The 14,566-nt window shown below is 36.8% G+C and overlaps 1 protein-coding gene across 1 annotated transcript; it reads left to right on the top strand.

Annotated features, from left to right (window-relative positions):
• Positions 1-6,809: 6,809 nt before the first annotated feature.
• On the top strand, positions 6,810-11,466 carry LOC141452552 (uncharacterized). Its single transcript, XM_074124830.1, has 3 exons — positions 6,810-6,937; positions 9,266-9,415; positions 10,220-11,466. Exons 1-3 carry the CDS (start codon positions 6,881-6,883, stop codon positions 11,327-11,329), a joined length of 1,317 nt encoding a protein of 438 aa, XP_073980931.1. The 5' UTR covers positions 6,810-6,880; the 3' UTR covers positions 11,330-11,466.
• The last annotated feature ends 3,100 nt before the right edge of the window (positions 11,467-14,566 follow it).

The following is a 14,566-nucleotide window of genomic DNA, read 5'->3' as shown; positions in this document are numbered from 1 at the left end:
TTGAATATAAGATGTTTATTATATGCGGAAGATATTGTGTTTCTTGCCTCCGACACCCGCACTCTACAAAATATGATTAATAGATTGTATGAATATTGTTGCATGTGGAACTAGACCGTGAACTTAAACAAATCAAAAATCATTATTTTTGGAAAGGGTGGAAGGAGAGCGCGTAAGGAGCGTTGGTGGTACAATGGTGAAGTTTCGCATTATAAATATCTGGATGTCATATTAATTCCGCGTCGGTCGTTTGTAAAACATTTTCAGGAAAAGTCAACCACTGCTAAGTTAGGTATTCGCTCAACATGGAATAGTTTTATTAGAAATGACAACATACCGTTGTCTGCAAAATATAAGTTGTTTGAATCAGTAAGTAGAGCTATTATTATTTGTTACTCAGCCCAAGTGTGGGGTTATTGTTACCATAATGAAGTAGAGAAAGTGCAAAAATATTTTTTGAAACGATTGTTCTCCTTTGCCCAAACACTGCCCAGATTATATTGTTTATGTCGAGACTGATAGAATACCTCTTTTTTATTATACACTGCTACTACATATCAATTACGTTTGTAAAGTATTAAATTCATAGAAAAAGCGCTTAGCTGAGAATGTGATAAATAAAAATCTATTTTGGTTTAAAGAGATGTCAGAATTATGTAATAAATATAATTGTAACGCCAATAACATATACCAAGGTTGTGACTCTGTACATAAATTGTTAGATTTAAAGAAAATCAATTTTCAAAATAATTTACAAGTATTATGTAAAAAGGGATGATTCAAAATTTTATAAAATTTACAATGATCTAAATTTGCAAGAAGCAAGTAAAAGATAATGAAGATTAGAGGGAAGGTGTTACCATTAAATTACTCTGTGAACCGGACAGCTGATCGGCCTAAGTGTTCGCTTTGTAATATGTCGGCTGTAGAGGATACTTATCATTTTATTGCCGTTTGTCCAGTTCTGAGTGGTTTTCGGCGGAAATGCTATGGGATGGATGCAATGGACAGGGCTCAGTTTCTATTGTGTCTCAATGGTGACGACTGGCAGGCATTGTACAATTACGCAATATTACCACTGAAGTACAGGAGGGCATTGGTTTTTGAGTTCAATTATTAAATTTTTGTATTCAGGTAGACTTTTGTTTATCAGCAACATCTCGGTGGACGGACTAATGTCCATGCCTATATTGTTTGTGATGATGTGTAATGTAGACTCAAAACTAACCAACACAAAGCATGTGAATAATGTATGTAATAAGGCGCTAGACGTTATGTACAGTCTGTTCTCCTTGCTTTTATAGACACTCATACTTGGACTTCCAAAATAAGAAATTAATCTACTACCTCTATATTCGACCTTATACTCCTGTATGCAGCCCCTGTCTGGTCTCAAACTTGCATAACCAATCACAATAAAATACAGAGAGTGCAAAATAAATGCCTGAGATTGATTGGTTCATTTCCCAGATGGACGCCCATAGACTACGTACATGCAGCAGTAATTGACGTTCCTAGCATCTCCACTACTGTTTACTGTCTCTTAGAGAAATTCGTCTCCACTTGTTACAATAGCCCGTACCCTCACATAGTAGCCATTGTTAATTACAATATAAACTCTCTTGGTTATAAAAAATATAAATATAAACGCTTTAAGCATATTTTGTAACAACTACCTGTATATCAAGTTAAGGTTTTTTTAAATTTTTTCCTTAATATGTAAATATGTTTCCTTTAATCTGAACTAAATATAATTTGATGGGTGTATATAGGCGCTAAGCTTGAAACCTCAATTTCTGTATTATTTCATATTTGTGTACATATTGTAAAGTTTTTCTATCTTTATCTAAAAACTTTACTTACACAAACAGTGCCTGCCACTAGTTATTTTAATAATATGTGGGTTTGATAAATAATAAAACTCACTAAACTCATAATTAGTAACCTGATTTATTAACACATTAACATTACTCACATTAACATTTACTAACAACTAACGGAATTCATTACAGTTACCATTCACCACAGTCACAACAGTTTGCTGTTACTTACTAAACAAAACGCCACAAAACTGTTCCACGACTGACCACTGGTCCGCACTGCACCGAATTGCACTAGTCTCAGCTGCACTAACACTGCTCTACTCACTAACTGACTAACCGCCCAACTAACTAACTCTGAAGCACTCTGCAACACTGACTCTCACAAACTGTCACTTCCAAAGTGTCTCTCCAAACTAACTTTCCAAGACTGACTCAAAAAAACTGACTGCAAAGACTGACTTTCCAAAACTAACTTCTCCAGCTGTGTCTGTCTCCCTTTAACTGCGACTGCCCCACTCCGTCTTTCTCACGCCCACCTGACGCTCACTGGCTGAGGAAAACACATACTGCCACCACCCCAACTGGGGTCGCACTCCGCCAACTCTCTGTCTCACTCCAACACCGTCTGTCTCACTCCCACCTGCCGCTCATTGGCAGGAAAACACATACTGCCACCACCCCGACTGGGGCCGCCCTCCTCCAACTCTCTATCTCTCTCCAACACCGTCTGTCTCACTCCTACCTGACAATCATTGGCTAGAAAACACATACTGCCACCACCCCAACTGGGGCCGCCCTCCGCCAACTCTCTGTCTCACTCCAACACCGTCTGTCTCACTCCCACCTGCCGCTCATTGGCTGGGAAAACACATACTGCCACCACCGGCCACCCTCCTCCAACACTCTGTCTCTCTCCAACTCCGTCTGACTCACTCCTACCTGTCAATCACTGTCTGGGGAAAACACATATGCCACCACCCCAACTGAGGCCTTTCTCTTAGCTGGCTTTTACACAGCGGTGGACCGTTACAGGCTACGGTCACTAAACTCCTGGAACAATCTAGCCCATTTCTTCTCCGGCGCAGGTAGAGACCGGCCTTTTGTTTACACAGTGGCGGCCTGTTACCGACTTTGGTCGCTCAACCCCTAGAACAATCTAGGCCTTTCTTCTCTGCCCTGGTCAACTTCGTTACAATACGTACATTTTGTAAATAAATATTATTATTATTAATAGGGTTTCAGAGAAAATGCACGTGTTTAGTTCTGATTTAGGAAGAGCATTACAATTACCAAAACTCTCCACCGTACTTATTACAAGAGGGACTTGTATGTATGTGTTACAATCTTGGAGTCATGATTTATAGACTAACGAGGGCTACACGCATATCTAGCCTATATCCTAGTAATGGCGGGGTTCACAAGAACTGTCATCGTGTTTAACTAAACACATTAATTTGTATGCAAAGGATAGGCCTAAAAATTATAAAGTACTCAGATTCGTGTACAGGACGAATCGAAATATAAAAACTGTATTAATTTTATTAAAAATTAATTCAGATTGAATTCGCAAAAGCTGTATAATTAGAGCATACATTTTTATTAAGTCGACAGTTATTGGCCGAATGTCGCTGATTTCCCAGTGCTAGAAGCTCGTAGAAATAAAATCAGTGCATTTATTTTCCTGGTGAAAATCCAAAATAGTTGAAGAAAAAAAACATTTTCAGCGTTGTTGAAATGAATCACCAAGATTTCCTTTCCACAAAACTATTGGAAGATGCTATTTCCAACAGAAGGTGAACTAATAATTGGCTTAATATGTGGTGGATAAAACTAGAAAGGTCAAACCCAAACGGCATTAAGTTCAAATATAAATTAGGCCAGGATGTTCCTTTCATGTAATTGATATGGAATATATATATATATATATAAAATGGGAGACCAGAGATTTAAAAAAATATAAATCAACCATCATTGTACCCCAATAGTAAAACAAAAAAATGTCGATGAATATGTTAAAGTAGATACCGCCAATAAAACACGACTTTTAAAGAACATGAAAAACAACATGTGGAGATCAAAATTTAGATTTAGATAACGCGGAAGAAAATATTTGTTACGATGAATAAATTCCTAATTTTTTCAGCTGCCAAGAGGTAAAAGACCTTATCTGAAATACTCATATGACCAATGAAGGAGCCTCCATTGCCCATTGCACGCCATTCTGTACGCACTGGACCTTGCCTCCACCTGAATTACAAATTGAAGCAGAGCCAACCCCTGCAGAACCTCAAGCGCTGCAGTATGGATACTACAAAAGGCCCCCGTGATCATCAGACAGGCCAGTCTCTGCATCCTTGCTAGTGCCTTAATGACCGTCTGTTGTTCAATCTTCCTCTACCACACCACTGCAACGTAGGTGATGATAGGTATGACTGTACGTTTGTAGAGCGAGTGGGTCATCTTTGGGCTAAGACCCCATGTCATCCCACAGGTTCCAGTTATTCCACAAAGAGCCTGTTTAGCCCTTAGTGTAACTCTATCAAGATGGGACAAGACCTACGCCCCACGGCAACGCAGCCACAAAAGACTTATTGTGCCAGCCCATTCTTAGTTCTAGTAAGCGAATCCTCCCCATCCTAAAGAGGTGGAGGACTTTCCCTACTAGTTCTTTTTGCGCTACTATCTCCTTCGGTCTCAGCGTTCCAAAGGTTTCATAGCGCGAACGCTCAACAGGTGAGAGGCCGTTTCCTCCTGTTCCTGACATAATCTGCACAGCGGTTCCGAGCTGATAAGCCCCACATTGCGCAGATGCTTCTTGAACATACCGTCCCCCGTGAATAGGCCTGTAATCAGAGTAATCTGATTTCTACCCAAGCACAGGGTCCTTTTGGTTCTTTGCTTACACAGCCAAGGCATCATAGACTTGCTGTGTTTAACCCCAGGACACATCAACCAGTTCTTTTCGTGCTCCTTCCAGATCCAATCTCTGAGAGCCGCACGATCCGAACCTCTGGTGAACCCCAGGAAAGGCTCCGGAACGATGAATGGTGTGATAGATCCATTTCTGGCCAAATGATCAACTTTCACATTCCTTTCAATCCCTAGATAACCCGGCATCCATTCCAGCCGAACTTTGTTGTGCCGCTCCAGGGTCGACTTATCTGAAATACTCATATGACCAATAAAGGAGCTAATACGCCGCCATTGCCCATTGCACGCCATTCTGTACGCACTGGCCCTTGCCTCCGCCTGAATAACAAATTGAAGCAGAGCCTCCCCAGCAGTACATCCAGCGCTGCAGTATGGATACTACTAAAGGCCACCGTGATCATCAGACAGTCCAGTCTCTGCATCCTTGCTAGTGCCTTAATGACCGTCTGTTGTTCAGTCTTCCTCTACCACACCACTGCAACGTAGGTGATGATAGGTATGACTGTACGTTTGTAGAGCGAGTGGGTCATCTTTGGGCTAAGACCCAATGTCATCCCACAGGTTCCAGTTATTCCACAAGGAGCCTGTTTAGCCCTTAGTGTAACTCTATCCAGAAGCGCCTTCCACGTGAGTCTGGTGTCCAGGACAATACCTAGGTATTTGACCTCACCCGACACAGCCTGAATTTTACCAAAAAACCGAAGCTTTTTGTAACTCTCCTTGTCCCTTCCCCTTGTAAAGGGAACCAGAGTAGTTTTAGAAGGGTTCACTGAAAGCACTACCCTTCTACAACAATTTTCTATAACCTGGAGCTTCCTGCATGAATTCAGCAACGATTGTCTCGTGCCTACCCCTGACCACTATAGAAATATCATCTGCATAGCTAAAGATCATCTGCACATACGAAGGTTTAGCACATCAAGTAATTCATCCACGACCATACACCAAAGGATCGGAGATAAAACCTCCCCTGAGAGCAACCCCTAACTGTCGTTAACTCCAGTGATTCGCCAAAAAGACTCGCTGTTATTCTCCTTGACGATAGTATGTTACAGATCCATATTGAAACAGTAGATTCTGCACCATGTCTATCATCGCCAAGGCAATTGAACTGTATGTAATGTTACTGAAGGCACGCTCAATATACAGAAACACGCCCACAGCTGTTTCCTTGCAAAATACTGAAGCCTCCAACTCCTTAACCAGGCAGTGGAGGGCTGTCTAGTAAGATTTGCTTGTCTGGTGGGCATGCTGATTGGCCGTTGCTTTAAAGCCACCTGGTTTAAAGGGACATGGTTGAGTGCCAAACTTGCCCTCATTATCCTGCATAAAATAGGAGTAATTAAGTATTTCCCCTGCTGCAGAAGAGCATGCCGTCAGGTCCCGGGGATTTGAAGGGCTTAAAACAATTTACAACCCAGACCACCTCATTGAAGGTAATGTAGTCTTTTGCCTCGGCCCAGTCACATTCTAAATGTGACACATTGTTTGGCGGAGGCCATAAATATTCTAGGAGTTCACATACTAACAGTAAATTTGCGTGTTTTGGGTTTTAATTTTATGCTTGAGAAAGTGGAGATGAAACAAAGACCAACTATGATTGGTCGTTTGCCAGAAAAGAGTCGAGAGTAACAGCTCAATTGAGCGAAATGAGAACATTCAAGAAATATTATTTGTACTTTGAACTTTACCAAACTATTACCAAGATCATAATGATAAGATAAAAAACCTATTAAATATTTAAATAAATGTTTATAGTTGTACTGCAAAATGTAAGGGAACAAATAAAAGGAATGTAAAAAAGTAAGGATAGAGTTGTTTTAATGTGGATATTTAAATTTCGGTGTTAATATGAAAATTTAAAATAAAATGTATTGAATAAGAAAATAAATTTCTTAAAAAATAAATTACAATTGTTTCAATTTCTGGCAATATTTTATGTGCCATTAAGTTATTATTGTGAAGAGTTTTTGTAATAAATGTTAAAAGAATTGATTGTTAAATATGATCGATTTAAATATAAATGTAGGTAATAAAAATGAGCCTATTGTTTGAAAACGGAGATTGCTTAAATTAATTCAATTGATGAGTTTTATAAATAACTGTTGGCACAAACGTAGATCCAAATGATGGTCTCCAAGTACGTGGTGTTGATATTTATACAATTATTACACATTTTTGCTGTAAGTAGAATATTATTTAAATATTTTTTAAGCTCTAAATATTTTTTTTTACTGCATATGGATTGTGGTCGAGAATTTAATAAAGAATATTCATGCGTACTCTTTTAGCTCTGTCTGATTTCATGAATGCAGTTCAAATGGATTACTTAGAAATGTGTATTACTTAGTTGTATTTCATTGTTTTATCCCAAACATGGGAATCCCTTTTATTCAAAACTATTCATAACTTAAGGACTCATACTTTATTAGGAGTTATTTACTTTAGCACAAGTAAAACGCTGTTTGCAGTTTAGCCTAAATTATTAGGTGATTGAATTTGGGGCATGGGATGTTTCAGAAACTTCTGAGCATAAATACTGACCTGTCTATCTTAGCATCAAATCCTATTTTGAGAAAACTTTTAGGAACCTTGTCATTAATAATATCAAATTCAAGCGCAAATATTTGGTATATTCTGATGTATGCAAATGGTTGCAACCTTTATGAAAAGGTCACATATGAATGTGACGATAATAGGATCTTCTAGTTGTGGATAAAAAACAAATTCGAAATAAAAAAGGTAATGAACTCGATGCGAAATTATTTTTCTAAATAAAAATACTGAATTTTTCACCTGCAGCTGGTTCAGTATTTCTCAAAACCCTTATGAGAATTTGTAGGATTAATAATGTCTTTTTTCGCTAACAAACTTAGCATACCTGGTCATTTTGGTTAACGAACGAAAGAACAGATAGCTTAATCCAGTAAAGGACCTGAGCAGTGTTTCATGGGACTGAATTTTTCGTATCGCCAAATGCTTAGTCAATTCGGCCATAAGAGAACAGATGCATTACAAATCGAAACTGCCACTGAACAAACAAATTCTACGTAATGTGTACAACTTGAAGGAGATCTCGTTAATAATGCATTTAAAGCCATTACTAATTTCTAGTTATAATTATACAGCATAACAAAATATTTTAAAATATGAATTATCTTAGGTAAAGTAATAGGAATTTCTTTGGGCTGGGCAAAATATATTGGGAGGCAGTCAGAATTCCCTGTTATACAGATACAGGAGATACATTGATTTTTAAACTTTTGTATTACATAGGTTGCTAATGTAAGCAGTGTACTGCAGTTATTGCAGAGAGCATATTGAAAAAGTCCTACTTTAGCAACAAAAACATTAAAGGATTTTATTATGGAAATAATTCATTCCGTTCGTGATAATGTAATTGATCAGAAAATTTTATAATTTGAATTTAAACTTAATTCTGAGTTTGAAAAATAAGTTTTTTTGTTCTTAATGATTGTTTTTTTATATATTCTCCTTTCTCCAGCCGTTCAATAAGAATACATAATTTAAGCGTATAGAAATTGTTTATGAATTAGTTAAATTGTTTTCCTTATGGAATTGTAAGAGGCCATCTATGTATACTTTACCAACTCAATAAATTTCTTGCAAACAGACAATCCACTCAATTTCAAAAATACCTTTTCATCAAGATTTAAACACCGCCTGAGAAGAAGCCTTACTCTTGCTTTTCAGTTCAAACAAGTCTACTCATTGACTAGCTTCAATATTTGCCTTATTCTGACAATACTTTCACGCTAAATCAGTTTGCGAAATATATCCTTCATTGTTTGGTTCAACCCTGCATCAATTTTTCATATCCAGAGATATTTTTTTATTTTCTTTCCAGCTTCATCATCATTCTATTAATTCTAGAGAAAATTAGAGAAATAAAATATTGAAGCCAAAATCATTTGTATTAAAATTTATAAAGTTAAAGAACAGGTAATTGCGGATAGAAAAAGTCGTGTAAATAGACGCTCCAAATTCATTTAATTAAGAAGTTTTATTTATATTACAATTTACTCATTTGAATGGGGTCCACAATGAATTTATACTTTGTTGAGGAATGCATCCTTTTTACTTCTTACTTAAACTGTAGTAAGGAGATATTGGTCTGAGAGTTCAAGCAGCGAAATCAGTGTTTTATATTATTAGGCTGTGCAAGATATTATAAATGATTTATTGTTCGTTTCTAGCTGTACCGATTTTTTCTAAGATTTTTATATGAAAAACAATTATTCATTGAAAAATATAGCTAAATTGGACCTCAGGTGTTGACTGCAGCGCAAGGAATCGTGTCCATTCGGCGGACACCAGCAATACTCTGCTTGTTCCCTACTATTGCTACCCCCTAGAGGTTAGCTGATTTTAAAATTGGGCCTATCGGAACCAAATTAGCGTTTCATTTTTACTTTGAGATTGCATTCCAGAGATCTTAAATATATGTTAAAATAAAGTAATCTAAACGACTTTTGGTATTTCTTTTTCAGGAAGAAAAATGCGTTTCAAACTGCGAGAATTTGGAACTAAAGGAGAACAATCCATGTATAGCAAGCGCAGACGAATATCCGCTAAAAAGATGTTATGAAAACTGCCAAGTTTATTCAGAATTCAATAACACCAGCAGCAACAATATAGAAGTAAATTGAGTTAAATGAACACATTAGGCCATTCGATTCAAGAAAATAAATAATTGAACTTCCTTGTTATATCCATTTATTTAGAGCAGTAGATCTCCACAATAAACGAAAAGATTATCCTCTACTAGGAAAGAGATTAGCTATGCGGTTAGCGTACTCCCACGCGGAGGTCTCGGGTTTGAATCCAGCTGCTGACCCTTAGTTTTTCTCTTTCTAGGAGCTTCTTACAGCTCACTGCCCGGTGATGGACAGTGTTGTCTGTAACGAGAGAACACTGTCCGGAGGCCGACAGAGCACTGAAAAAAGCTCCGGGCGCCAATAATCTCAGATGTTGACGCGCCTTAAATCATAAAAAAAAAAAAAGATTATCCTCTACTATCCACACTACTTGCGATAGTTGGGCGAGACTGTAAGGCATGTTTGCATTATTATCCACTAAATCTAAATCTTCTAGTCTAGTATAGATTGGAAAAAAATATTTAAACTTCTTGACAACCAAAATAGATTCATAAACAGAGTAAAGAAAATATTACGAATTTAAAAACCCTGAAAAAGTCATTTTACTTAACAAATTTATCAGCTTTATTTAGATTTAGATGCCATAGTTGCCGAGCGGTTAGAGACGCAGCCCGTAAAGCAAAAATTATTGAAGATCTTAATTTTGTATTTAGTTTTTCTAAATATATTTGCCCACGGCTTACAAGGTCCCAGAATCATAAAAGAGAGCCAAAGGAGTAAAAAGATTTCCATCAGGTATTATCATCTATGAAATTCAATACAGATTAAATTATTCAAATGTTTTAGGAAGAAAAGTGCTTGGAAAAGTGCATGAAATTAGCGCTTACGGAGCCAACAAGCGACCGCAAAAAGTGTCGATATCCGCCCAGAACATGCACCGAGGATGATGATGAATATGTGAAAAAAAGGTGCGAAGAGTACAGTATATTTAATGAATCTACCAATACCAATCTCAGCAATGTAAAAGCAAAATCTCTAGGCTCTAAAGATGTAATAATCTCAAAATCTGATAGATACAAAAGAGAGACAGGTGCTAATGATAACTATTCTACCAACCCTAACCAACCAGTAAATAGTAATGATCTTGCCCAAAGTACAGTCTGTGGACCAAACAACAATCAAAATCCACAAACGCCATTTCCCCAAAATAATTATTATCCAACACAACGTCCTGGCCCAAACCAACAACAATATCCACAAACGCCATTTCCGCAAAATAATTATTATCCAACACAACGACCTGGCCCAAACCAACAACAATATCCACAGACGCCATTTCCCCAAAATAATTATTATCCAACACAAAGTCCTGGCCCAAACCAACAACAATATCCACAGACGCCATTTCCCCAAAATAATTATTATCCAACAGAACGTCCTGGCCCAAACCAACAACAATATCCACAAACGCCATTTCCGCAAAATAATTATTATCCAACACAACGACCTGGCCCAAACCAACAACAATATCCACAAACGCCATTTCCCCAAAATAATTATTATCCAACACAACGTCCTGGCCCAAACCAACAACAATATCCACAAACGCCATTTCCCCAAAATAATTATGATCCTTCACAAGGTTCAAACTGTGCAGCAAACAACAATCAATATCCAACAAGCTATCCCACTAACGATAACCTCCCCAATGCAATGAATAACTATCCCTTCGACCCTCGCGATGCTCTGGAGGGAAATCAAAACCGTAATTATCCACCAGGAGCTGCAGAAAATGCAATAAACAACCAACAGTATCCACAAAGCAATTATCCTATACAAGATCCTAGACCTTCACCAGACAATAATCAATATCCAACAAGCTATCCCACTAACGATAACCTCCCCTTCGACCCTCGCGATGCTCTGGAAGGAAAATTTAATGTTTATTATGTGTAATATAATTAAAAAGGTCCTTTAAACAAATTAAAGGTCCTATATAAAAGTTTATCCAACTTTTACCATTAAAAGCTTGTTAATTACTTATTTAATTATAACAGTGTAACAGTTCAATAAAGTTTATTATCTTTAAGGAACCTCTGTTTTAATCTTATGAATTTATTCATTCAAATAGAACCGTTGCATGCTACCATATTTATGGATCTTATCTTCACTTTATGCACAGGACTCAAACTCTAGTCTTTCTTTTTAGTTTTAGAGCTGCGATGGATGGCCATAATTGCAGTTTAACCGTAAAATTATTAATTTAATATTAATAGTAATAAAACTGCAACAATATGGAGTTTTGTTCACGAAATTAGCAAAATTGCAATCGATTAAAGAAGAAAGTTATTTCATTATACCTGCGTTTCCCAAACTTTTTTGGCTCGCGTATGACTTGGTAGTACATCGTGCTAAATTTTACTACTACATAAAAAAGGATTGTATTTCGTGAAATTTGTTAATCCCAGTGTGTTCATTTTATAACCTTTGTGAAGTGTAAGATCTTGGTTTTAAAACTTTTTTAAAGATTCTAAAACTTTCATAGACTGGGCAGCTAAAAAACATTTAAGTTGCCGCTCGTTCTTATTACACATTAAACAATGATCTTTGGGTTTGATTGTATAAATTACATCATTTATTTTAAATTTAGTAACATAAGGGCCACCCAATCTTATTTCAGAAAGAATTCTAATAACTTGAAAATAAATGAATTTATCTAAATATTGTTGACCAATTTAGTTTTGTTTTTAGGTGTTTAGTTCTGATTTAGGAAGAGCATTACAATTACCAAAACTCTCCGCCGAACTTATTACAAGAGAGACTTGTACGTATGTGTTACAATCTTGGAGTCATGATTTATAGACTAACGAGGGCTACATGCATATCTAGCCTATATCCTAGTAATAGCGGGTTTACAAGAACTGTCATCGTGTTTAACTAAACACATTAATTTGTTTGCAAAGGGCAGGCCTAAAAATTATAAACTACTCAGATTTGTGTACAGGACGAATCGAAATATAAAAACTGTATTAATTTTATTAAAAATTAATTCAGATTGAATTCGTAAAAGCTGTATAATTAGAGCATACATTTTTATTAAGTCGACAGTTATTGGCTGAATGTCGCCGATTTCCCAGTGCAGAAGCTCGTGCAAAAAAAATCAGTGCATTTATTCTCCTGGTGAAAATCCAAAATAGTTAGAGAAAAAAAACTTTTTCAGCGTTGTCGAAATGAATCACCAAGATTTCCTTTCCACAAAACTACTGGAAGATGCTATTATTACCAACAGAAGGTGAACTAATAGTCAATTGGCTTAATATGTGGTGGGTAAAACTAGAAAGGTCAAACCCAAACGGAATTAAGTCCAAATATAAATTTGGCCAGGATGTTCCTTTCATGTAATTGATATAAAAATAAAAAATCGGAGGCCAGAGATTTAAAAAAATATATATCAACCATCATTGTACCCCAATAGTAAAACAAAAAAATGTCGATGAATATGTTAAAGTAGAAACCGCCAATAAAACACGACTTTTAAAGAACATGAAAAACATGTGGAGATCAAAATTTAGATTTAGATAACGCGGGATCAGCTGTGATGTGTGTGCTAGTAATTATTACGAAACATTTTGCTCGTAGATATTTATTTAAAAATTAGTTTTTATCGTCTTAGTGCGGTCTTAAAGTGAACTTGTTTTTCTCTGTAGTGTTTTTCCTACATGGAATTCAAACTAAAGAGCATGTGAGGCTCTTATTTAAATTTAAATTTTTCTAGAAAACTATTATTATAAACATAACCTTAACTTGACTCTTTGTTTAAAACTTTTTATAATCACTTGTGTATTTAATCTTAGTTATTTCTATTATTGTATTTGTAAAAACAAAAAGAAACATTTTATTAATATTATTATTTTTTATTATTAAACTTCTTTCTTTACTTTATTCCTTAATCAAAACCTTAACCATATCCTTTGGGTTTTCTTACAAAGAAGTAAAGCAAATCTTTAATTCATTAAATTAAAGATGAGCCTAAGTGATCTAGATCAAGATGGTCACTCTCACATGAGTGGTGACGCCTCTTCAATTGCATCCTTCCAGGTCACTCATAAAAGGACATCTCTCAATGCCAGTCCTCCAAATAAAAAGAAGAAGAGCTGCAAAGTTAAATCAACAAAAACACGCGAACCATCCAATAAACCAACTTTGCCTTCATCAGTTGATGCTGTCTCAACGCCAGTACATGATCAACCTGTCTTAACAAGCAATGGTGTACAACAGTCACCCTGCTTCATTACTGCAAACCCGTTTGCACCATTAGCTATCAATATTGGCGAAGAAAATAATATCATTGAACAGGAAAAAGAGAAAACATCAAAACCTCCTCCAATGTTTATTAAAAATATAACCAACTACGTGGGTATGTGTAGAGTACTCACCAGCTTAGTCGGAGATAATAACTTCTCTTGTAAAGCACGAGCTAGCGACACCATGGCTACCGCCTGCACTGTTGAAGGATACCGAACAATCGTTAAATTCCTAATGTCACAAAAAGCAGACTACCATACGTACCAATTAAAAGAGGACAAGCCTTTCAGAGTGGTTCTCCGCCATCTCCACACCCGTCACTATTATTAAGGAGGAACTGAAGAAACTAGGTTTCTCAGTCAAAAATGTGACAAATGACATAATTACTACTTCCAAGATTCCTCTACCTTTGTTCTTTGTGGACTTACATCAAGGTCCCAATAATGAAGAGATCTTCTCACTTCACAGTCTCCTTTACACCAGAATCAAGGTGGAAGAACCTTTTAAAAACGACTAATCCCTCAATGCAAGAGATGCCAAGAGTTTGGACATACCAAATCCTATTGCAACCACTTCCCAAGGTGTGTGAAGTGTGCAGGACCTCACTGGTCCACTGAATGTGTTAAACCCCGTGAGGAACCAGCAAAGTGCGCCAACTGCCAAGCAAATCATCCTGCAAGCTACCTCGGATGCAACACCCACAAGGAACTGCAACGACTCAGAAGAGGATCGCCTGGCACAAACAGAAGAAATCAGCCATCACCAACGTCCAGGCCAAGCGATTTTCCTCCAATTAGTGAGCCTCCTTCTCAACAAATTTCAACTCCTTTTCCATTAGCTCACTCGTCCAAAACTTATGCTCAAGCCACAGCAGAAAGCCATAAACCT

This window comes from Rhodnius prolixus, unplaced genomic scaffold (assembly GCF_049639745.1).
Source record: "Rhodnius prolixus isolate KJV_2025 unplaced genomic scaffold, Rpr scaffold_3, whole genome shotgun sequence".
NCBI lineage: Eukaryota > Metazoa > Arthropoda > Insecta > Hemiptera > Reduviidae > Rhodnius > Rhodnius prolixus.
Note: the sequence above shows the minus strand (reverse complement) of the source record. Positions and strands in the feature narration are given on the sequence as shown.